General features: G+C 33.1%; 1 protein-coding gene across 2 annotated transcripts in view; it reads right to left on the reverse strand.

Annotated features, from left to right (window-relative positions):
* The window catches only part of LOC148613732 (glutamate receptor ionotropic, kainate 2-like), a 44,108-nt gene extending 20,187 nt beyond the window's left edge, over window positions 1-23,921 (reverse strand). Inside the window, exons 1-3 of one of the 2 annotated variants that reach the window (XM_088587306.1) lie at window positions 23,478-23,921; window positions 4,398-4,556; window positions 1,603-1,857 (exon numbers count right to left, since the gene is read on the reverse strand). In XM_088587306.1, coding sequence (XP_088443432.1) covers window positions 1,603-1,857; window positions 4,398-4,556; window positions 23,478-23,562 — 499 coding nt within the window. In that variant the 5' untranslated portion in view covers window positions 23,563-23,921. The remainder of the gene's footprint in view (window positions 1-1,602; window positions 1,858-4,397; window positions 4,557-23,477) is intronic. The other variant, XM_088587305.1, reaches the window with a different exon arrangement.
* Between the last annotated feature and the right edge of the window lie 2,105 nt (window positions 23,922-26,026).

Consider the following 26,026-nt stretch of genomic DNA (forward strand, 5'->3'; position numbering starts at 1 on the left):
GATAGGTTTAAAAAGTATTTGTTTCAAAATTATATTAGATTTAATTAAACAGTTAGGGAATGACTTATATTTTTCGGTCTATGAAGAAATAACCTCAATCACGTTGTCCACACTAAATAATCTGTACAACATATTTACACGTGCAGTGAAATTATTTAAAGTAGGTAATGGTATCATGCTTTGTTACCATGTTTGACAAAAATGCTGAAAAAGAGCATATACTGATGAATGTTGTAAAATCAAAAGAGTACCCAATACACAGTAAAATGTTGGAAATGCCTTCAAAGTGTTTTTAGAACCTCTGGAAAAAATCTGGGCAGGGATCCCCCTATGCCCTGTTATACCATCAGGACTGAGAGGGCAGTAGCCTAATAAAAATTTGCTGCAAAAGAACATAAAATGAAGTTAAACAAAGTTTTCATCATCACTATTCATATCATACACCATTTTCACTGTATAAACCAATTATCGTTGAATTCATTATCTGACGGATAGCTTTCATTTTCATTATTCTTCTATTATAATTGAAGAATTTTTTTTGAGATCTGCTGTCTGACTTCTGTGTTATAATTTAAGTAATGGCGTCCATGTTTTTTTTACAGATCAAAAATCTAAACAGTCATTTTATTCAGGATACCCTAAAAAACAAAAATACCAACTTTCACTGAATTCAGTACAGTAGTTGCTGAGAGTTTTGAAAGTAATAACATCAAAAACAGCAAAAAAAAAACGTCCAAACAGGGCAATAAGTTCAACATGGGTCAACAGATTTTCACCCCAATTTGACCACAGATATATCTCATCATGACGAACACTTCACTTTTACCCCATGTCAGAATTTGGTAAAACCTTACGGTTTATATCCTAAAATCTGCTGTTTGACTCCTATGTTCTATGTTAAGTAATGGCGGCCATGTTTTTTTAACACAACAAAAAATCCAAACAGTTATTTTGTGCAGGATGCTCTATGAAACAATTATGTTAAGTAATCCAAATCAATTCAGTAGTTTCAGAGGAGAAGAGTTCGAAGAAATTGTTAACGACGACGACAGACACGAAGTGAAAAAGGTTGATGACATTAAAGTCACATAATTGAAGTAGGTTTATGAAATGGTGGACACAATTTTTTATCCAATCAGAACGCGTATTCTGAAACTAAATTATTAGTTGATATGTTAAAGAATTAAATGATATAAATTCAAGTTAAAGTAATTAACTAATGATGAAAAATGCACATGAAATATTATGGGTGATTAGGATCTTTCTAACCGGAGTAGAAATGTATGGTGATAGTATACATACTGTAAGAAATATACAATTCATTATCTTTATAAGTTTCTAAACTCAAAATTTTGACTTTCATTTTACAGGTCAAACGCTAGTTGGTGGTGACAATCCCCTGTAGCGACGGACGATATGATTATTTATGATTGCTCCTCTGGAAAACATTGTTCCATTATTTTCTATTCAAAATATGATACAAGTGTTACACTATCATATTTGGTAAGGTTGGGTCCTGTACAATGTCAGCATTTACACTTTGAAGCATTAGAGCAACTGTTTATTTAGTTATGTTCCAATATATTATCTGATTTCACTCACCTGTTCTGGGTCCATACAATATTAATATATGTCCCATGTTGTAATAGTGAATTATGTCAAGATAGGCTACAGCTAATTTTTCAGGGTTCGGATGTAGGTTGATTGAATATCCATCTGTTGGTGTGAAAGCTGCCTCTTCGTAAAATTCGAAATGTGGAATGTGAAGATGTCTACATAATGAAGTGGTAAATGATGCTAGTTCTGATGATCTGGGTCCGAACATAGCTGTCGAGGATTCATTTATCTGAGCACACACTGCACAAAAATAACATAAGGTAATGATTTAATTCTGCCAAATGCAACTGTTAAGCAGTGTTACTTTTAATGTAAAACCTACCAGAAATTTAATTGGAGCATCACCACAAAATATCACATACTGCATATTATATATTTTGCACAGTTATGCGTTGTTTATACTGTAGAATTTAAAGGTATCTTAACCGTATTTTCATGCATTTATCTCCTGAGTTCCTTTTCTTTCTAGAAATCAAAATATATTACTCTGATAACGCATCGTCTACAATTAAAAGATAAAATACACATACCTATATTCATCGAAAAAAATAAATTCCATGCAACCATTAACATGACTACTAGCAAGCGAAAAGAAACACATCAAAATCCTGCGTCTCCACTCTTAATGTGGACATGAAACGATAACTAAGCAGGAAGAATAGCAAAAAAGTGAACCATTCCGTCTGTAAGAATAGTTCCTTTGTGACCTGGTCTGTATATTTAATGCATATAACATGTCTATTGTTAATGGCATGTCTTCAATGTTCGAGTTTAAGAAATAATAGTAAATTAGATTTGACGCTTTTTGTACAGTCATATGAAACAACCACGATTATTTAAAAGCAAAATGGGTCACTGAAGGTATTCACTATGCACTTCAGCTTTACGAAAAGTCACATCCTGTCGATGTTATTTCCTTTTTTTTTGTCATACAGAAGAGGATTTATAGGTTGTAAGTCTAAAATGAAGAGAAAAATTTTTGCTGGTAAACAGAGGACCGCATTATAATTATAAAGCGTAAACACTATGAACTGCTTATATCATAGGCATTAGGGTTGGTATTTCGGATATTAAAGGGAAAAACCACCTTTGCATTAAGAAAATCATACAAATGTAAAAAAAGAACCTTTAATGCAAAATGGGCTTTTGTAAAAGGCTATGCAATATTCTTTGAAATATATGCGAATAGCCATATTGCATAACTCCTCTATCTGAAGGAAGATCATAAGAAGACTTGAATTGATTTTTACCGATAGCTTTCGATTAGTTTTAGTTGACTGGCAACACGAAGTAGCCATAAGATTTTCCTCACACATACTAGTCTTCTTGTGCAGATCCACTTGTTCGTGAATGCTGTCTGATATTCGTTATGCCCCAATCTCTTCTTCTGTATATTTTGGGATGAAATTATTTGGAAAAGTCCGAAATTTGCGCTCTCTTCGAACATCGTAATCAATTACCTATTTACTTTCACTTTATAAATCGACTTCGTGACGTCATAGCTCAACAAATCATGGACGCGCCCATAGGCGCGGGAAATTCAAAATCTCTTAATTAGCTTAATTAGTCAAGAAAAAGAAATTATTTCTTTTTAATCTAATTTTCATTAACATTAAAGAAATTATTCTCGATATTTCTGACTTCCACAATAACATTCTCCTTTAAACATAGTTTAAACCATTTCTGTTTATATAATCATTAATAAACCTAACGACATGAGTTAATAACTATACGCAATGATAAGTCTTTATATTCGATACAGCACTATACAATGTCCCTAGTGTGGAATAATGTGCTATCATGTCTAATAAATTTCAGTCTCAATTGCACAAAAGTGTAGTAAAATTCAAGTTTACAAACAATTTGAAATGTAACAGACACAACTTCCCTTATTTATTCTTTTTTTATTATTGTTCATTTAAGCATGGGTATAAACTTTAGAAATCGGTCACCATTATAAAGACAGATTTACATATAATTTTTTTTGTTCTTTATCTCTGTAGACGTATACTGTGTATGACTATTTTGGATCAAAAGCTCATTCAAATTAATATTGTGCAAACTATAATAAATTATTGATGTTACAGGAAGACCAATACATATTAGGGTGGTTTCGAGTAATTCAATTTCTCTTCGTTTTGAATACAAATAAGAAAAATAAAAACAAGAACAAACTATAAGAACAAACTACAGATAACAAAATTCCCTTACATAAATTACACAAAACCAGAAACTAGTTGTGCTAAATGCCGTAAATAAAATGAAAATCAATACTTTTAACACTAAATGTATTATATTAAAAAGCAACAGGTCACAACATTTTTCAGTATTTTAGCTATACTTATTTCCCATGATAAATCATATTACTAGTATCAAATATCAGATACACATATCGAGAATCATGAAATGCCAATATTAGTACTTACAGTAATTAAATTGAATCATTTTAGTATAACAAGTAATACCAGTTGAACGAATTACACAGCCTATAAATATGGCCGACTGAATCAATTAGCGTCTTCTTCTCATTGGTTCTACTACAAAATACAATTTTCTTACATTCTCACCCCAAACCCTTTTGACAGAAATACTATTCCACTTCTGTATCAGGATAACAATCAACTAAACATTTTATTACAGGCTCGAGAAACTCTAATTCGCTCACCTTGTACTAGTCAACCAGACGTCACTAAATCGTCACGTGCTTTGTAAGTAATCAGTGATTACCAATTCTAAGGTACTCGCGTAGGAGGAGGTAAGAACTTTAATGTTACACTCACCTTCTTTCGTTGATTTGAAAAGGTCATTTGTTTGAAGAACTTTAAGGTCATATTTTAGCTGGGTATCAGGGAGGTATGTTGGTTTATGGTTTATCCAATATACTGCATACTTAAAAGCATTCTGTATACGCTCGTCCTCTTCCTCCCCAAACAAACCACCTACAATTGCATAATAATATATTTACAAGTGAAAACCAGAGCACCTGGTGCATGCCCCCAGTTTTTAGTGGAGTCCGAGTTGCTCATTTGCTTTTGTTACTTTGTATGTATAATTTTGGTTACTTCAAGTTCTTTGTTGTGCATGTCTGTTTTCTATGCCTGGTCTTTGTCCCTGGATTACATTCTTTCGATTACCGCTATAACCTCGGTTCCCTCGATTATTCTTACAGCAATGTTGTAATCCCTGAGAAACATAAGAAGAAGAAAACAAAGTATGATAACACATACTATATCAGTGGGACAAATAAAAACAGCAGATATTTAAATAAACAAAAAAAAAAACAAAACAAAACAAAAAAATAGGTGGGCAAACAAACGTACCATATTTTTTAGATTTTTGATAACCAACTTGAAAGATTTGGTCTATAGACATAGTTCTTCAATCGTTTATATATTTTTCATTTATACTATATACACCCCGGATTGAATTTATCATAGGTATCAACTTAAGTTTTTATGCTGAAATTCTTCAATAAACATCTGTATATAAGTAAATTTTTGTTATAATTGAATTTAACTCTTGTTCTTTGTTGCGTGTGTCTGTTTTCACTGTCTGGTCATTGTCCCTGGAGTGCGTTCTTTTGATTACCGCTAGGCTCTTGGTTCTCTTGATTACTCTTTTTAAATCATTTCCCCAATCTCCTCATTCCCTTTACATCATTGAATGAGAAGTTTTCCCCATTCATTTTACAAGTACTTCATTACATCATAACATTGTATGGTGCATTGGGCTAAGTTGCTATACGAACGCATTGCTGTAGCTAGATTTACCTAATGAAGAATTAGAAGAAATCTGAAAGAACATTTTAGAACAAAATGTCTTTGGCAAGATCACAAGTTTGATATTAGTGGTCGTATATCCAAACATTATTATAGTCCATAGACATCCAATATTGCTGTTTCATTACTATTTCATGGTACAAATGTGATTTCCGATGATGTAGAAACAGTCATATCGGTAATTGAATAAGTTGATAGTAAAACATTAACTTTTATAGAACAGACGATTTGCATCCGACATAAATAAAATATATGTGGTCTGCGATATAGGAAAAAAACATAAAAACAAATATCTTCACCCAAAGGAATATATAAACAACGTTTATAAGAATATGGTATCCGACTTTGAAGAAAATATGAGAACAAACAATGTGAGATAATTATAACGATTATACAAATGGAGTATATGTCAAAGAAACACCAACACCACCGCAACGAAAATATCAGCCCAAGGCCATCCATTCGTCTTCAATGAACAACGAGGAAATCCTCATACCACAGCGCAGACTGCAGCTGTCCCAAAAATATCATTATACAAAGGTGCAACGAAAGAAACCGCAATATATATTTTCTCACTTTTTGTTTTTATGTTTTGGTCAGTTTATCATTTTAATTCCGTGAACAGTTTTCTTGTGTTTATAATGCGCTATGTGCAAGAGTAATCAAGGGAACCAAGGTTATAGCGGTAATAAAAAAAATGGGACAAAGACCAGACATGTAAAGCAGACATACACAACAAAGAACATAAAGTAACTAAAATCATACATACAAAGTAACAAAAGCAAACGGGTAACTCGGACTCCACTAAAAACTGGGAACAAGGACCAGGTGCACCGGTAGTGTAAGCGTCCTCTGCTTTTCTACAAACACCCGCCGAGTTGCTCATAAAAAGTCAAGTCCGGGGTAGACAAAAGAGGGAAGGAAAACTATGACCCGTTGAATAAATCAGTTTTCATGGTGCTGATACACCATAACGATCCACCCACGAGTTCATGATGATGACCATAAAACTTTTGTAGTGATGACTTCAATCTTGTAGCAACATAACCCTGTTCCAGAAGCCTATTTGTTAGCGTTCTAGCGCGATTCAAAAAGTCTGCATAGTTTCGGCAAGCTCTGCAAGTTATAAAGAAGAAAAAAGAATAGCTTAGAAAGCAACCTCCTATTAAACAGCCATTGGTACTGGACTTCTTTGTCATATTGTGAACGTATGCACGATCAACCTATGAATTTAAGTATAAGAAAGAACGCACAAAACACTGAGGTTTCATACCTTGTATTACAATATAAATCAGATTGTTATTTTTGTATTTTGTTCAAAATTGTATAGTTTTCTTATTAATAAATATACGTGGTTGGTTTGGTTACTAGATTAAATGGTGTTTATGCCCGAGCAGCAAGATTACAGCTTTATCCAGCGACGAACATGAAATGATAATGAAATGAAAAATGCGATGGGCGGCAAACGTAATAGGAATTGATGAATGTAGATTGCCACTAGAAGTAGGGATAGGTAGGTAGGGTCGGATAAGTTAGCCTCCTGTAGGCGCCCTACTCCTGTCGAATACCTCACCAAGGTTCTTTAATGTACGAGGAACGTGCCATTGTCCCAACACGGTGCACCATTTTTGTTTTGGGTCAGGTTTTCCGTATAATGGCCTGACGACCTAAGCATGTAGCATGTCAAGGGTAACCCTTTTATCCACATGGGAACATAACCTAATTAATCTGTGTGCAAATGGCCCTGACCACCGGCCAGGGTTCTGATCGCTTTAAAGTCTCCTTTTACCACAAGGTTAGAGCTGGGTCTATTCTCGGGACCCACACAAGGCTGGTTGGTTTGGTTTAATTCTGACAGGACTGTAATCCTGATACCTCACTTGGTGAATTATTAATAATGCAAAATAGTGGAATAAAGAATAGTAGTGGAAAAAAATCAACTGGTTGATTGATTTATTGATTGTTGGGGTTTAACGCCTGATCAGCAATATTCATGCGATGAACATGAAATGATGATGATGATTCCACCAACTGGGGCATGAGCACTAGTTAGTCGCCTTTTACGACAAGCTTAGTGCTGCTTCAAGCCTATTCTGTTGACACCCGGACTTGCACGGGGCAAAATATCGACTGGTAATATCAATTAAGCAAACAGAATGTGTACAATTCTTGAGCTGATAGGGAAGAAAAAACTTAAACAAAATATCAGATGACAAAAAAGAGATTTCGTCAGGAAATAAATCAAACATAACAATATTTACCATGCTGCCATTTGTTTTTCTATGTAAGTTTCTTTGTTTTGCTTTGTTCCGTTTTGTTTGGTTCTACTGTATTCTATTACTTTTTCGTGCGGGTAAAATTATGAGAACCCCCAAATATCAAGTCCACACTCTTAAGAAATGTAGCGTTTTGATCAGGAATTTAAATCGGGAAATACCATTATGAGTTCAATAATTCTGCGGCACCATCACAAAGTAAAAGAAAAAATAAATGAGGTTACATTTCATTCTATACTATGCTGACAATTTCATTCTATAATATGTAAAAAAGACTATATATTCTGACACCCCGTGCGGGTCCTGGTGTCAAAAGAAAAGGCCCGCAGCAGCGATAAGCACATCGTAAAAGGCGACTAAATAGTGCCCAGAACCATGACCGGGGGCTAGGGCGCTCTGTCCACAGAACAACTGGGTTGTGTGCCCCAGGTGGTGGAATTGGGTACCCCTGGCATGTTACATGCTGGGGTCGTCAAGCCATATTACGAAAAACCTTACTTCAAACTATAGTGGTGCAACGTGTTGGGAAAGATGCCACGTTCCTCGCACGTTAAGGAACCTTTGCGCTCAACCACAGGAGGCTAAATCGCCCGGCCTTACCCACCTCTCATTATTTTCGGTGGCAATCAAAATTTGTAAACCATATTATCTTTGTGACCCATCCCATTTTCATTTCATCATCATTTCATGTTCATTTTATCATCCATTTCTTGTTCATTGCCTGGATCTAGCTGCGTTAAACCCGAACAATCAATCATTCAATCATATATTCGGACTTCTATTAAAAAACAACACATTTTCCAAAAAGCAATCATGCTAAATATAATGCACTCTTAAATTCAGTTAATATTTTATTTCGAATTTTTCACGAGGTCTAAGTGATTGTGTCGTGTCAATGTCCTCTGACATAAACTCTAATTTCAATTGCGCAATATCGATGAAACATTTAAATGCAACTGTCATTAAACGCGGAAGACGTTCGGGAAGACTGAGACATTCGTCACTTTATATTACGCCACAACTTAATAGAAACCGTTTCCAGAAACGACTCATGGGATATAACAGTGAGAAAATACTTCATGAAAATGTGCAATAAATTCTACTTCATCAGTATATCTGACAAGCCTTTAAGACTTGAGCTTATTTTTATCAATAACAAATGTTTATCAGGTAGTGTAGCGCATTACACCTGATCCAGACAAATTTAAAGTGTTTATTTATCAAATATTTTTTTCTACAAAAATAGAAATTGGCATTTTGATACGCTGGAATCACCTTATAAGGACCCTGTAAACCAGTTTTCGAATCTTTTAAACTTTCAATGTCTTCATTTTGTTTTGCACTTATTACAAGCCAATATGAAATTTTAAGTTTGTATTCATTGATTGTGATTTTACGAGAATTATTTCAAGAATTTCAAGACACGAACATATGTCAATTCCCAATATCAAAGGCTATAAAATTGTATAATTCATGCATTTCAGGACGAAAATGTCAAACAGGTCAATACACAATATTTCAAAGGTTTGAAAACAAATTGGATTTTTACTCAACTAAGAGTTGTGGAATTATATCTAGAGACACTGTTTGTATTGTTTAAAAATTATTGAAAAAAAATTTTCGTTCGATTTTCTTTTTATTCGGGATATAAAAAGAATATTTACCTTACAAACAAATGTTTATACAATATTTCTGAGGTATGTAATTACCAAAAGAACATCACTTAGTACTTTATCAGATGCATTATTTACATTAGCATACAATCTTCATATAAAAATTCGCTTACTCTTACACGATACATCACCAAAATTTAAATTTACTCTTTAATGTAATTTAACAATACGTAAAAACGAATCAACACCTGACAGGTGTAAGAAGATGTGCGAACATGCTTCAATAAGTACAATAATTAAATGCGTCCTTATATTATGGAAAGGCTACATGTATGTCATGTTGCAGTAATTTCACGTCAATATTGATTTCAAATATTTTACTCACCAATGAAGCCAAAACCTTTCACTTGAAATACAAATGCATCATAACCTTATCTGGTGTCTTGCAAATTAAAGGGATGTTGATGAAATTTTATAGGTAAGTTGTAATATTATGTTAATGTGTATGAAGAAATCTAAGGATTTCAAAGGGAGATAATCCAAACTAAGTGTTATTTTAGATTTTAAAACTTCCCAAGCACAACTCCTAAACCGCTCAAGGAATTTTGAATTTTGAAGAAATTTTAAAGCAAGGTTAATAAGGCATTAATGAATGAATATAATTACTGTTAGATGACTCAAAGTATGAATATCCAATAAGTATTTACATGTAGGTACATTGAAAGCGGAGGGAGGAGGAGTGGAGGTTATTCTCTTTGTGAGCTATCCACAGCATTTCTAAGTTTTTACTGAAAACATCCGGCCCAAATTGTCTGTAAATTTAGTAAAACAGTTACCTAATACTTATTATTTTTCATCAATGGGAAAATGGATGCTGTTCACAAGTTCCTTACTTTAAGAAATCCATTGCTTCGATGAAGTTGCAGTATAAGAGATGTTTGCATGTATATGCGTAGTACGCCAAACCTATATTTCACTTAGTATGACCAAACTGTAGATGTTGTTTTGATAGGTAGCTGCGGCCTGTAAGTACTGCGCAAGTCTCCTTTCTACCCAGTATCAATTAAAACGGTATTCCTATGTTTCTTTTTCTATCACCACTCTGTATAGTTATGCACGATATTGAAAATGCATGTTTGCGTTCAATATATATGTTTTAAGAGCCTTAAGACAAAGAATTAACTAATTCAAACCTAATAGAGAAGACTTTGGGTTTCTGAAATTCTTAAACTATTTCCTAGGGTTCGTATGCAATACACAAACCAAATACATTTGGAAAGCCGAATATCACCAAAAATTATTTTATAAGATTTTTTTCCGTTCTAAGATTTATAAAACTGACATCGAATATCATAAAAAAGAAACTAAACTGATATAAAAAAGCAAAGTAAATGTACCACAAGTATACATACTATTTACACGCAAATATATCCATTTTCATAAAAGCACGTTTTTCCCTCAAAAATAACATGCAACCAAATAATAGATACAGACAATGAAGTGATAAATTAATTTTTTAACCCACATAAAAGTTAAATGAAAAAAGTCGAAACCCGAAAAAGTTAAAATATTCATGTATGTAAATGTTTAAATATCTCCATTCCCTGTTTTTATCTCCCTTATTAACTTTATATATATTTTTTTAGTGACATTAGTTTAGGCAATTTTAGAAAGTGTATATTAATCCTTTATCCTTAAGGATAAAAACATTCTTATGACAGAAATAAAAAGGCCCAATTCCATGCTGAAGGTTGTAAAAAATCGCATTTCTTGCATGATATTGAGATATAAATATCAGTTACACGTGACTTAATTTTTAATTAAGTAAATGGGAAATGGTTTTTCCCCAAATTATCTCCCTTTCGTCAAACATCATCAGCTAAGGGAAAGAGGGGGTGTTTTCGAACGTAGTCTACGATTTCCCCAAAAGATGGAAAAGGGCCATCTTTGGACACTCTTTTGTTATGATGTCCTTTATATGTCTGATGTTGAAAACTTGAAATCGTTATTATAGTATTTGAAAAAAAAAAAAAACAAACAAACAATACAAAGCAAAACAATTATTAATGGCAGAAAAAAATATGTACTGCTTTCAGCAAGTAACAAGTATGAAATACTATGCAGGATTTCAAACGTAATAACAAAATAATATCGAAAAAAAATGTATGTGATAAGAAAAAGTTTTTTTCAAAAAATGGTTGATTGATTGATTGTTTGGGTTTAACGCCCAAGCAACAATATTTCAGCTATATTCAGGCGATGAACCTGAAATTGATGATAAAATGAACACGAAATGATGCTGATGAAATGAAAAAAAGGATGGGACACTGGGGTAACAGGGTCGACAAATTGAATTCGCAGAATCACGGAGTTCAAAGTTTAAAAAACACATGCACAGTTTTTTTCATACGAGATAACTGATGTCTGCGTTTCCGTTCATGTTCATCTGAGCAAACTTCAAACTAGCTAAATTATTGGTATTTTAAAAGAAGTCAAGAGATACATTTGCAGAATTACTTTTCATTCAACAAGCATAACACTGTAGCCATCAACTCTTCTAAAAGAATTCATTTGCAGTTATATAAACAGACAGCCGAAGAAAAAAAAAACTAGAAAAACTCACAACATTGATACCAACTATTCCTCCAAATGATAACACGCACATTTTAATCTATATTGATTTGGATCAAAACCTAAAATATATGGTTTCTATGAAAGTCTCACTCAATTCCATTCAGCGGTGTTGGAGGAGTAACATATAAGAGATATGTTTCTTCATATCCATAAATGACGAAGTTCATGTTTTGGTATGTTCATCCTCCAATTCGATTCAAAGTCAGGATGAGAACGATGGACCAATCGAACAACCCTGCATTGTACAAGTCCAACACACCGATGGCGAGTCGCATTTTGAATGTACATGCCCACAGGTAGGTAATCGACCCTACTCAGACACATTATACTGACTCAGAGTCGACCAGCCGTCATTCTATTTTCTTAAATACTGTATGTTTGGCGGAGAAACAGTGACTACCATGAGACTTCAAGACCACTGAGGCGGTTGAAAGAGGTAGTAAAAATATCTAGGAAACTTCATTAAGATCACGTGGATGTGGATTTAGAAAGAATTCTGATGTGTCATTGTATGCCCGGCCGTAAAACTAGAGGATTTTATTTGAATGAAAATGTCATTTATCTTTGAGGTAGGGGTACACTTTCATAATCACCAAACAAATGTAAATTGCACAAATAAAAATGACATATGTACAAAAATGTACAAAGCAATGACAAAGAATTCTTTTTACAAAGACTCAAGTGCGTCGCAAATGGTCTTGTATTAAAACTCGTTAAACAAATACATGAATGCATAATACGAAACCCTTTCATGAAATGAGAATGTGAATACATTTCTTAATAAAAATTTGTTTCCAGTATAAGCGACTACTTTTTTGTTAATAATTGCTTTTATTCCAGAAAAATGTTTAACCTGTTGTTCACGGTTAAAGTCGTGGTAAGTTTGAGCTCAATTTGTCTCTATTGTGAAAAAATCAGCTTTGCCTTTTTTAATTATGCTTTAAAATGGTGTCTTCCGTCGTCCGTTTGTGTAAATTTGATGGTCGGCTGTTTACGTGCATTGGTTTGAAAAACATTTTAAAAGAATATTTCTCCATTCATAGGTTTCATTCACATCGCACAAGCGAGTGATTAAAAATTTGAAATTTCCAGCCACGTGCGGGGAAATTTCAATGTCGCGTGAAGACTCGACTCACACGCTTATTACTCTTGCCATGTTTACCATGTTTACCATGTTTACAGTTGTTATTCATATTGTTGATCAATTAAATACTTGTAGATTTAAAAATGTTATTCAAATTTTAAAAGATTAGTTAGTAGTGTTTCAAATTATCGTAATGGTAGTGCTATCGATGATGCAATAACTTGATGACTGGAGGTGAAGTCCGTGATGACATAGTTGATGTTGTGAGAATTTATGGTGTTTAATTATTTTTTTATGGTTTTATTCATGGGAGAAACAGATTCTTCTTCATTTCTGTTGGGGATTAAAAGATCTCTCCTATTTCGATAGTTAAAAGCTAAAATTTAACTATCTCCAGTGGAGAAGTCCTGTAATACCCTCGAGGCTGAAGGATAATCTGTATGTAAACGTTACTACTATCGTACTTCTCGTTCCAAAATCCAACTCAAGGTGGTAAAATTGTAAAAAACATTAACAAGGATATGATTCTCAGCTAAGTACCGATGAATAAAACTTGTGTTTGACAATTGCTATGACCAGTTTTGTTTGGATTGAGATGTAGCGGATAAGTAACTGAGCAGCGTTATCATCTAGGGTAGGGAATGGGAACTCCTTTTTGGTTTTTTGTAGACTATGATTGACAAAATTGTCGGAAACGTAAGAAAGAAAAATTATAATTTGGAGAATGGGTTTCTGTTTTTTGATATTTTAATAGATAATAACCTCAAATATTTCGAAAAGCGGAGAAAACAAATCCACAATTCACCGCCAGTGCAAAACAAAAAAAAATCTTACCCACGGAATGAATATACAACGACTCGATCCTAGTATTTATCTAGAATTCATATGCGTACGGCAAACGGACAATGGCATCTGATATGGTTCATTAGAAACTCGAAATGGATGACCGAATCAAATCTGAACCCCATAAGGAAAAATTGAATAAAAACAACTCGTGCAAATACTTTAATTATATATCATTCCGCACTGCGAGATCTTCCCCATGGCCTCGAAATAAACAATTTTATTTGTTAAATCCTCCTCGTAAAATGGTAATTTTAAATTTTGCCAACAGTTAATCATTTTATTAAATCAGATATTGTGAGACCTTTCTTACTAATACACGTTAACTGTATTTCCGTGAAACAAATTGATTGATTGATTGATTGATTAGTGTTTAACGCCAAAGCAGCAATATCTTAGCTATATCCAGGCGATGAACATGAATAAAAAAATAAGCAATGAAATGATGATGAAGGGAAAAATGGGATGGGACACTAGGATAATTGATATGACGAGTTTCGACTGCCACTGGAACCGCTTTCGTATACCATTACATTTTAGAAGCATTTAAAGTCACCTGAGTAATGAAGCCGTCTGGGCTGATTGCAGGGTGTCAGAATAAGTGAGAAAAAGTTGTCATATTCTAAGTTAGTAATCTGAAATTGATCTTGTTGTAATATAGACGGAGTCTGTGATATTCACAAATTAACACCGGAATATAACATAGACCACTTGTTTATCGGCAATCAGAGCATTGCTGAATGGCTACTCTATTTCTTAATTTTATCACTTTTATAAACAAACACGTACGATTCAAAATAACTATTGTCTCCATAAACATGTCGGCTTGACTGTTTGTTATCAGTAGAAAATAATGATAGATCGATTTGAGATATATAGTTTTATTGAGAAATGATAGAGTTTAAAGTCCTCCTAACGGTAATTAATTCCGATTTAAGATATAATTATAAGCACCGAGTCTCTAAATTTAGTCTGACAGGAAGTTACATCCAGCGGAACTTTCCGATATTTATTGATTTAGTACAAGTAAATGACTGAATAGTGCCGAACGAGAAGAACATACTGAATGAAGAGCAAGTTAGTTTCGTTGAACATACGCAACAATTCATCCCCGGGGAGATAACTCTGTGAATGACACCCAATTACAATAGAATCATTGGATTTTCAATGTTGATTATCTCCTAAGAGGAGGCAGATTTGAATGAATAATTACACATTTCATAGTAAAGACCCATAAAACAACTTAACTACAAAAATAAAAATATGTAGCCTTTTTTTGGGGTGTATCACATTTTTCAGATTTTGCATGATTCTTACAAAGACAATTACTTAAATACTAACAAATAAAAAGTGACACAAATATCTTAATCTGAAAATAAAACATTAAAAATGTATTCGACTGTATGGGGATCATAGGAAATATGATAAAGGTTCCCGTGCACGACCGGACCTCCACGTACGAGGTTAAAAAATGTTAAAGTGACCTGTTTAGATACATGTATATATTTTTTGAGTTACTTCAAGACAGTCCAAAATAGAATGTACTTTTGCAAAATTGCCCTAGTGAAAACATTCTTAAAACAATTAGATTTTGTAATTGGCCATTGCCGTGTAAAGTAAATGGGTTCGCTTGATAGTAAGTATAGTTTTAACATTCTATTATCCTAAAAGATTAAAATGTCTATTTATTCAACAGAGACTTTTCATCAATATCAGATCATCTCGTTCATTGAAAAGTCACCTAACTAATTATTGGCTGACATACATAATTGTAAGGTTCTTAGAAGCACAAGCTAACATGATCATTATTCTTCATTGTGAACTTGCGTTATGTGTTGCAATTAACCATTGTAAAATTGCGGGAATGTTCCCTGGTGACATTATTATGAAGCTAAATAAGAGTTCCTTCCAAATTGTACAAAATTTATACTTAATTTCGTTATACCCCCAATCTAATGAGTAGAGAAGAGTTGGGGATAGTATAATCACATCGTGCGTCCGTTACTTTTCTGAAGTAGATTTCGCAGCTTCTATTGCAGGGAATGCTCATATATTTGCCATCCCCTCCTTTTTTTCTAGTGGCAATAAAAACTTTTCGACCCTGTTATCCTTGTGTCCCATCTCATCTTTCATTTCATCATCATTTCATGTTCATTTTAACATCCATTTCATGTTTATCGTCTGAATATAGTGAAATATTGCTGCTCGGACTTTAAACCCCAACAATCAATCAATCATATATTTGCTGTATTTCGACCTGTGCAAGTTTCTTTGTTTTGCTTTGTTCCGTTTTGTTTGGTTCTACTGTATTCTATTACTTTTCGTTTGGGTAAAATTATGAGAACCCCCTAATATCAAGTCCACACTCTTAAGAAATGTAGCGTTTTTATCAGGAATTTAAATCGGGAAATGTCATTATGAGTTCAATAATTCTGCGGCACCATCAAAAAGTAAAAGAAAAAATAGATGAGGTTACATTTCATTCTATACTATGCTGACAATTTCATTCTATAATATGTAAAGACAATATATTCTGTCACCCCGTGCGGGTCCTGGTGTCAAAAGAATAGGCCTGCAGCAGCGCTAAGCTTGTCGTAAAAGGCGACTAAATAGTGCTCAGAACCTTAGCCGGGGGCTAGGGCGCTCTGCCCACAGAGCAACTGGGTTGTGTGCCCCAGGTGGTGGAATGGGGTTCCCCTTGTATGTTACATGCTGGGGTTGTCAGGCTATAATACAGAAAACCTGACCGCAAACCATAGTGGTGCACCGTGTTGGGATAGATGCCACGTTCCTCGCACGTTAAAAAACCCTACTTTGGCATTCTTCCGGAGTAGGAACCATAGGGCTCCACCACAGGAGGCTAAATTGCCCAACCCTACCCACCTCACCCTATTTACAGTGGCAATCAAAATTTGTCGACCCCATTATCCTTGTGTCCCATCCCATTTTTCATTTCATCATTTCATGTTCATTTTATCATTCACTTCATGTTCATCCCCTGAATATAGTTGAAATATTGCTGCTCGGGCGTTATACCCCAACAAAGAAACATTTATACCATGTTTACTTCGTATTTTTAAGTGATGCATGATTTTCTTAACAGATATCTCAGCTTCAATTGGAGGGATTGCTTAATTATTTTGTATATTGCTTCTATATAATGATATGGATCGTGTCGCCCTTTTCTGTTTGACATAAATTGTTGAGTGAGGGTATTCATAGTATGATATAGCGTGTAATATCTTGTTTTGACAATATCAAATAGAAATGTCCGAAAAGACAGAACTCGCTTCATTTCAGAAAACAAATAATTAAATTATTCATTTATTCGTTTATATCTTTGTTTTTTTCCTTTTTTTTTTTGTGAATACTATTTGTTTTCTTTGTGCTTCAAAAATGAGAACGTTTAAGGTGGTAAAATTTCGCCTTTAACGTAAACGTGAGGTTAATATTGCTATATTGTAAAATGCGCCAATTATTCTTGAAATTATGTTTCCATCAATTACTTTCTCCCTATAAATAGTTTCCGATACTTCTCCTGTTCATGTTCAATGCAAGCAATTTCAGAACTTGTTGAGCCTTTTGATGACAGGTCTTATGTCTTTATGCTGACAACTCGCTGGTGCCGAACTGCAGATGTCAATGTAACATATATGCGGGTTTCCATATTAAAGGATATTTGCAGCATAAAAATAACATTCTGAAAATGTAACTTCTGGTAACACATGTACAACGCATTGAAATTTGTAATATTCAAATGATTGGTAATTGCAGTATTTCAAATTTCAAAATTCTTTAAACACTGGAAGTTGTATTCCTTTATTTATCGAAAAGTGCATTTATCTTCATGGTAGAACTCCAGGATGTTAGAATTGGACATTATTTGCATTGAACACATCTTGTACATGTATACAGGAAATATTTGAATTGACTTTCCATTCTTATTCAAGGGCTGCTAATGGAAGACAACTCATTTAAATACGTGTACTGTATATCAGAATTTACAATACTAATACGATCGATATGTTTTATATTTTCTGCGTGAGTCTTGTATGCTGAAATACATAATATCTTTGCCGAGTCATTTCCTTATAATTCAAAACCGTGTTTAACTTTCTTTAGTCCATGGTCCCAGTTTTTAGTGGAGTCAGAGTTGCTCATTTGCTTTTGTTACTTTGTATATATTATTTTAGTTACTTAATATTCTTTGTTGTGTATATCCGTTTTCCATGTTTGGTCTTTGTCCCTTGATTACTTTCTTTTGATTTCCGCTAGAACCTTGGTTTCCTCGTTTACTCTTTAGTCAAATATTCGAGTTTTCTTTCATTATGGATAGTTTGCAGTAATAAACAATGAAGAGTCAAGACACACAAGTATTTTCTTTTGAGTCTAATAAATTTACAAACCGTTATAAAGGAATAGCCTAAACGAATTAATGTTCATGAACGATGCTAATAAACAATTCAGCGTGAAGCAAGTTTGCTTCGATGCTGTAGAAATCAATCTATTTAGATCCGGATTAATTCAATTTGTGAAAAATTCTCAATAAATAAATTTGAATGCAAAAATTCTTATCATATAAATATTGCAAATGTCGGTATACTGTACACACATTTCGAGAAGTAAACTCTTTTCAGCAGCTTGACGGTTAAATTCAGAAGAATAAATTGTTTACAAGATGACTTGAAACGAAAAATATCGAAATGGGAAAGAGTAATCAAGTGAACCAAGATTCTAGCGGAAAAGTTGACCGAATTCTACAAGGGCAATGGAAGAAACAAACGACCTTTGCATTTTGCAATATTCCAAATTATGGGGAAAATAACGATGTAAATTGGGTCACTATTACATTATTGAATAGTCAACTTTATCAACGAGTTGTAGAATTCAAGTCTTTTTCGTGTATATCAGAACTTGTGAAAAGGTACCCAGTTCATAAGATCCAATTTATTACGTTGGTTTTAGTGCTCACCCATTTTACAGTAAAAGCCAAAAGTAATAATTAAACACACACGATTATTTTATATTTCAATAGGATGATATTCCGACAATTTGTAAACGTGAAACTTTGTTTCATGCTTTACTACTATGCATGTGAATATGCTGAATATGCAAAACACAGTATATGCACCTAAATACACTTCAAAATTTGTTATATAATCCAACGAACAAGAGGAAAAAGTCTAGTCTATATCTTGTGATGTTAATTATTTAATACATCAAACAAAAGACCCCTTTCTGGAGCTTTAATGATAATTGGACTTTCATTTGGATGAGTTCAAAAGCTATTTGTTAATTAGATGCTCTTCATTTGATACGAAATTACAATAAATAATAGAATATGTTCTGCACCCTTGGGACACTCATCCTTTTATATTTGGCATTTTGAAATATCGATGCATTGTCTGAAATGCTAAAATTAATTTAATGTGGGCAATTCATCAGTATCCGAATCACTAACAAACAAACATGCGTTTCTCTATCTTTTATTTGTAAAATATTTAAAACTCGAGAGGGCATTTGAAATTGCTTCTCATTCATTTGAAGTATTTTTATATATTTCTATGAAACTATGTTACAAACACATGGGTGAAAATGATCAATTACAACACTAACATTATAACACTACTGATGGATCCCTAGGAAGCCACTGCAAATTATCAATACATAACCAGTGACAATATCTGCATATAGGTGTAGAAAAGCAGCTAAATCATGCAACAATAAAAAATCTATTTCAACTGCGCCTTCTCCATTATCACTGAATGCTGATAAAAAGAAAAATTATCTTTATTTATTAGTATTGCGTAATGCATCCATTTTGCCTAAATTATTAATCTAATATTGGTAGCGGATGACCAATAGCTCCGCCAATTTGGAATACCACACGCAATTATACGTCTACTGACTAACCAGTTCAACTAATATCAACTAACTCAGCAAATGTTGGGATCATAACATTCCTTTTAAAAAAGATATTAGACGATCAGTTATCATGTTTAAGGAAGCTTTTAGTTATATAACTAAAGGCTTTAAAGAATCCAAATAGCTCATCTGGCAATAAGTTACATCCTATTCTATGTAACAAATCACAATGATCATAACTAAGGAACAATCATATCAACTTTCATTTAATTCTGCCCGGTTGTTTCAATTGCGAAGATTTTTTAATGTAATAACATAAAAAGTACCAAAAGTACTGACAAATTTTAAATGGTTCAACAGATTTTTACGAAAATGTGACCTTAAACAGAGCTCACCACGCTTATCACTTTTACCCCATGTCAGAATTTGGATTTGGAGAAATATTAAAAACTGGTTGTCTGACCCCTGTGTTCTAGTTTTAGTAACAGCGGCTTTTTGTCAATGGGCAAAAAACCATGCTACATGTTGGGGTCGTCAGGCTACAATACGGAACACCTGACCACAAACCATAGTTGTGCAACGTGTTTGGACAGATGCCACGTTCCTCGAACGCTAAAAACCCTACTGTTGTATTCGATAGGCGTCGGACCCTTTGCGCTCCGCTGCAGGAGGCTAAATTACCACACCTTACCCCACTTCCCATTTCCAGTGGCAATCAAATTTCGTCTTTCATCTTTATTTTAAGTTCATATTATCATCCATTTCATGTTCATCGACCAGATATAGCTAAAATACCGCTGCTTGTGCGTTAAACACCAACATTTAATCAAATACCCACATGAGTGAGCAGATTTAAGAGCAAATTGACCACATTGTTCTATACATGCTGACAGCTATTATTCCGCGTCAGAATTTAGCTAAATCTAACGGTTTTGAAGATATAAGCGAAAAGTTGCTGCCTGCTCCCTATGTTGACAGCTATATTTGTGGATGGATCTAAAATTACCACATCAGTTCTAGGCGGCAGAATACCTTAAGGAACATCATGCCAAGTTTAGTTCTAATTGGTCTAGTAGTATCAGAGGAGAAAATGATTCGAAAAATTTTAACAACGACCACGGACACCAATCGTTTACAACAGCTCACGTGTCCATCAAGCCAGGTGAGCTAATAAAAGATGTTTAATAAAATTTTATTTCAAACTGGTCAAATACTGTGAAAGTATTATTGTTCGTGGGGTATCAATTTTTGTGGATTTCGTGGGTTTAATAAACCACGAAATTTGGATCCCAATGAAAAGGAAATTTTCCATTCGTTTGTATGATGGAGTTGTCAAATCCACAAATTCAAGAATCCACGAACTGATTACTTTCCCCTTAAATACGAAGATTGGTACCCATGTATAAAAGTACTTTCACAGTAAAAGCAAAAAATACCATTATACCCTGAACTTGTAAAGTGGGAGTTATATGATAGGAATGTCCTTCCTTCCGTTACGCAGAAAAGCACCCATCTCTTATAATATACTCGTCCTACACTACTGAATCGAATTTATTGGGACATTTACAGAATCTTATTACAATATTTTTATTATATTTGAAAATTTGATTCGAATTAATTTGGAAATCATCCGATGCATGTTATCAAACAGAGAGTAGAATGGGGTATCAAGTTAGTTGGCATTGCTTATTCTTTTTTCCCTAGTTTTAAGTTGTGATCCCTATTGTCCCCTCCATCCTTCCTAGATCTTCATAAATGTTATGCACAAGTGAATCAAATCCATTGTTGGAGATTTGTAATACAGGAACGGGACTGCTACCATTCATCTTCGCAGACAATTCAAAATTTTATACAGAAGGACGCTATATTTTGTTTGTGACATGCAACCAGTAAACAAAGACAGAGATCATTTTCGAATGATAAGAAAAAGGTCAATACGTACATTGGGCAGTCCTTTTTCATTTTTTTTGGGCATTTTTAATCGTCTTTTAAAGTGTTCTGGTATGATTTTATCGCCTCCTTCTCTATCCTTACTAGAACTTCACTACTGCATACGCTGTCACATGTCCCATTTTGCGATTCGACTTTCTTCAATTTATCTGCTAGGATGCTCCAATAAATTTAGTGGACGAAAAAAATACTTCGCCTGATTCGTACAAGCTCAATTCAGTACGGCTATTCGACAGTATTTGTCGTATTGGCATACTCTTTGTATTGAATTATTTTGAAAGTCTTGTTATGTGAAAGCCTATATCATATTTCTAGACAATACTATACTTTATTCAGCGTATCATTTTACGCAAACTGCTTATTTTGGTAATAGTGAGAAAACATAAAAAAAGCATTACAATTACATTCAAAAGGTCATTTTGGAAGGGTATTTGTAGGTCCGAAGTCGTAAAATAAAATTTCAGAAGCGGGAGGGAAAATGCGACAAAAATTGTCACAAAACCAAGGACAGACAATTTGTTTCCATATAAATACGAAATTTTACTCAATTGTCCTTGATTCATTATATGAAGATATTAGACAATACTGTTTGTTTTTATCAATAACCATGTCTCAAATTATCTGTAGATCCTAACCACACTAGAGTGCACTAAGAAAAATGGTTTCGGTGCTATGGAATATAACTTGGAAAGTTTCGCCTCTCGTTTCCAACTTTGTTTCGTAAAGTTTAACAATAAGTTAACGCAAGAACAATATGTTAAAAGCCGATATTGCATTTTAAGATATGAGTCTGTTTCATGTGTCAATCAATTTGATTTTTACTTGGACTGAGGATCGCATTTACGTATAACTTCATCTTAACAGTGAAGTTTAGATATATATTTTTTTTTTACATCAGAACTGTTTACAAGCAGCACGGTCAACTCCGCACACTGTAATACTTAACTGTATTTGTCCGCGTTAGCAAACATCGGTAAACAATTTAAGTGGCGTTATTTAAAGAAGTGATGCTACACAAATTTTATTTGTTCATGATTTCAAACTTGCATCAATGACAGATAGCCCACAAGATAAAAAAAAAGATTTACATACTAAATAATTTTCCATATAAGACATGCAAGTAAATATAACGGGAAATGGGAAATAATAATTGTATAATTATACTTTATAATAAAGTAATTATAACAACAAAGCAAACGTGTTACTGTTGAATGCAACTTGTAAATATGCACTCATCAGCATTTACAGTTGTAACAATTTGAGTAATTCATCGAAACGTGATGGACAAAAGAAATGTAAACAAAGTATAAGGAAATTTGATATTAAGTTTACATAATCTTAAACTTGTAGTTTTTGTTTTGCTTAAAAGATGTTTAAGTAGGTCCTCGTCATTTTAGAAGTATAAGGAATATTTGCCTAGAATAAAATGACAACTGTGTAGTCCTGGTCATACATGGCGTCTCACAAAGTCTATTGACAGGACTACACACGGCCATTTGATGACAAAAAGTAACATTTAGTAGACCAAAACAGCATTCAGAATTTTGCTAAATTTTTTATAGTCGAAAGGATAAATTATATAATTTTGCCGTAAAAGGTAAGTTTCATACAATTTCTTGGTATTCTTCGCATTTATTTTGGCTCTTACTTGCAAGATATTATTAAACATTAATTATACTAATATAACAATAAAATAAAGTACAAGGAAGCAATAAAATATGCAATTAATTGAAAATTGGAAAAATTAAAACATTTTATAAAAGAAATTATATCGGTTTCTTAATTTCAATCCTTCTTTTGATAAAATCATACTTACCAATAGTGATATCTTTGGGAAGACTGTCAACATAATGAATACAAATGAAGATATAGAACAAAATTCGTACATCCAAAACTGTCATAATGCACTAAGGGTAACATGCTACTGGAATATCTTAACCTATCTATTCTGTTGTATATAATCCCTGTGCATTTAAAAATCCAAATACTCGTCTACATAATACCGAGGCGTAAAGGTATAACATCACATTTTGAAATATTCCTTCAAATAAATATTTTGTCGTCGCGTTTTATCCGAAACACATGGGCCAATGTTATATCCACCTTCAAGTTCGATCCATAAATGTTTATGATGATATCATGGGAATATCGGCTGAATAATTTCCGAAAGGCAATACAGACTGTAAGAAAATAGAATTAACTTGAAAATTGACACAAGGCAATCAAAAAACAAGAAGTCACCAAGGGGAATATCTGAATGAGATAATTGGTTATTGCTTTTTCACCCTACGAGGTTCGATTCGATTCATAGTCACTTAAGCATCTTGGTCCACTTTGTTGTACACATAAAATTTTCATCATATCTCATCATCAATCGATTTCAAGGATAAAAGGACTTTTGTATTTGTTTACAGGGGAAATTATAGGTTAAGAAAATTTACTTCTATGCTCATTCATATCTATTAATATTGTTTTTGTCCTTAAACGTTTTTCGCCATTAAATCAATAAGAAATAATATATATATCGACAATTTTTATGAATGTTTTGCCTTTCAATAGCTTTATCAGATCACTACTCAAGCGTGTAACGAACATCTTCCCACTTTTGTACTGTACACAATCTTGACAAAAGTGTCTGTTTCATTTAATTCAATAAAATAATTTCTAAAGACCATTTGTTAAACTTTATAAGTTTGTTCAATGAAGGTTTTAAATTGCATTGCTCCCATAACGAAAAAGAGCAAGCTGTAATTATATGTGTACAATTGTGGGAAGATATATTTGTATGTCTATACCGCTGTCCGCCAACACGTCGTATTAAGATCATAAATCAAAAATATTGAAAGATTTTGAATTTTTTGCATAATGTTTTTAAATGAAGTTTACTTTCGTTTTTGTTCTAGAATAATGTGACTTCATACACCAAATCTGGTGAAACGATCATATTTTTTATTTTACAAAGTTGGCAAACAAATTGCAGGAAGTGCAATTTGGTTACTGAAAATAATACACAGATTAAAGACAAGCAATAACAAAAATTATTATACAACGGGTAATTCATGGAAATATACAGCACATTCTTTTAAATAAAGGGATGATGACCGACCTGTGTACACGTTACCCTAGTAATACTATATAGGTTCGGCGTTAGACTTGCGTTTTATTGATTTTTCTAGTCAATTTACTGAACGACCGCAACGCAAAGGTTTTTAGAAAGTCACACCAAATTTCCGTTTACATTAGTACACAAGGAAATTTTTCAATATCGTACTTTCAAAATTCTGAAAAAAAAAAAAAAAAAAACATTGTTTCCAACCGTGGTTTCTAATTCCATGCATCTGTTGTAGCATTGTAGACGGTGTTAATGATAAAGCAAATAACCAGAATTTGTTGGTTCTTGAATTGGGAAAGTGATGAAATTTTACGTACGATTACAATAAAAAAAGTTTGGAAAAATCTTTCCGTCATTTTTGATTAAACGGAACACTTTGTATATAGTTGTAGTCAGTCATATTTTCCCTCTAAAGTATTTATTACTTGAATTCATTATCGTTATTTGTTTTACACGTTACTTACTAATTACTAAGACTTAAAACAGATTAAATATACCTTTCTTTCATGATTTATAAGTTTACCGCTACTTAAAACCAAAAAACGACCAATTACAATTTTCAGCATTTAGTTGTAAAAGATTTGGAAATAGAGAGGAGATTAAGCTAAAAATCAATTTAAAGGAACAATAAATAAAGTTGTTATGCAAGCATGTTTAATCGTTTAAATAATAAATGTCCTACGCCAATACTTTCATGTATACATCGATCCAAGGATAAACTTTATATCTTGATTAAATCTTTAATTAACATATCAAATTAAAAACTATTAAAAAGAAACAACCATAAAGATTTATAATGAAATTTAATATTCCTGATATTATCAAATCTATAGATTAATTGCATGCGACCCACCTTACTTGGGTCCGATATCCATCCGATAATGTCTTAATTATCTTTATGTATGTTCTTTTCATTGGAAGTTAGTGAGTGTAAATGAATAATGACGAATTGAAAACATATACTGCAGAATAAAGTCTGGACCTTTGTCACAATTAGACTTCATCAGTAGTAATCTATTCTTTAATACGATTTTTATCGGAACGACACGTGTTTTTATACCAACTATTTTGAATACCAAAAACTCAATTAACACGAATTAAACGGTTTTATAGATAATAGAAGTTAACCTTTGCTGTAATAAATAGGAAGGGCTTAAAGGGAAAAAATGTAGTGGACTCCCAAATTTGAGTAACATATTTTGTAAATTAAATAAAAACTTAATATGCGGCTGTCCTCATTTCAATAATGTTAT

Source organism: Perna viridis, chromosome 6 (assembly GCF_037379345.1).
Source record: "Perna viridis isolate PV_CMFRI_1.1 ecotype Kerala chromosome 6, ASM3737934v1, whole genome shotgun sequence".
NCBI lineage: Eukaryota > Metazoa > Mollusca > Bivalvia > Mytilida > Mytilidae > Perna > Perna viridis.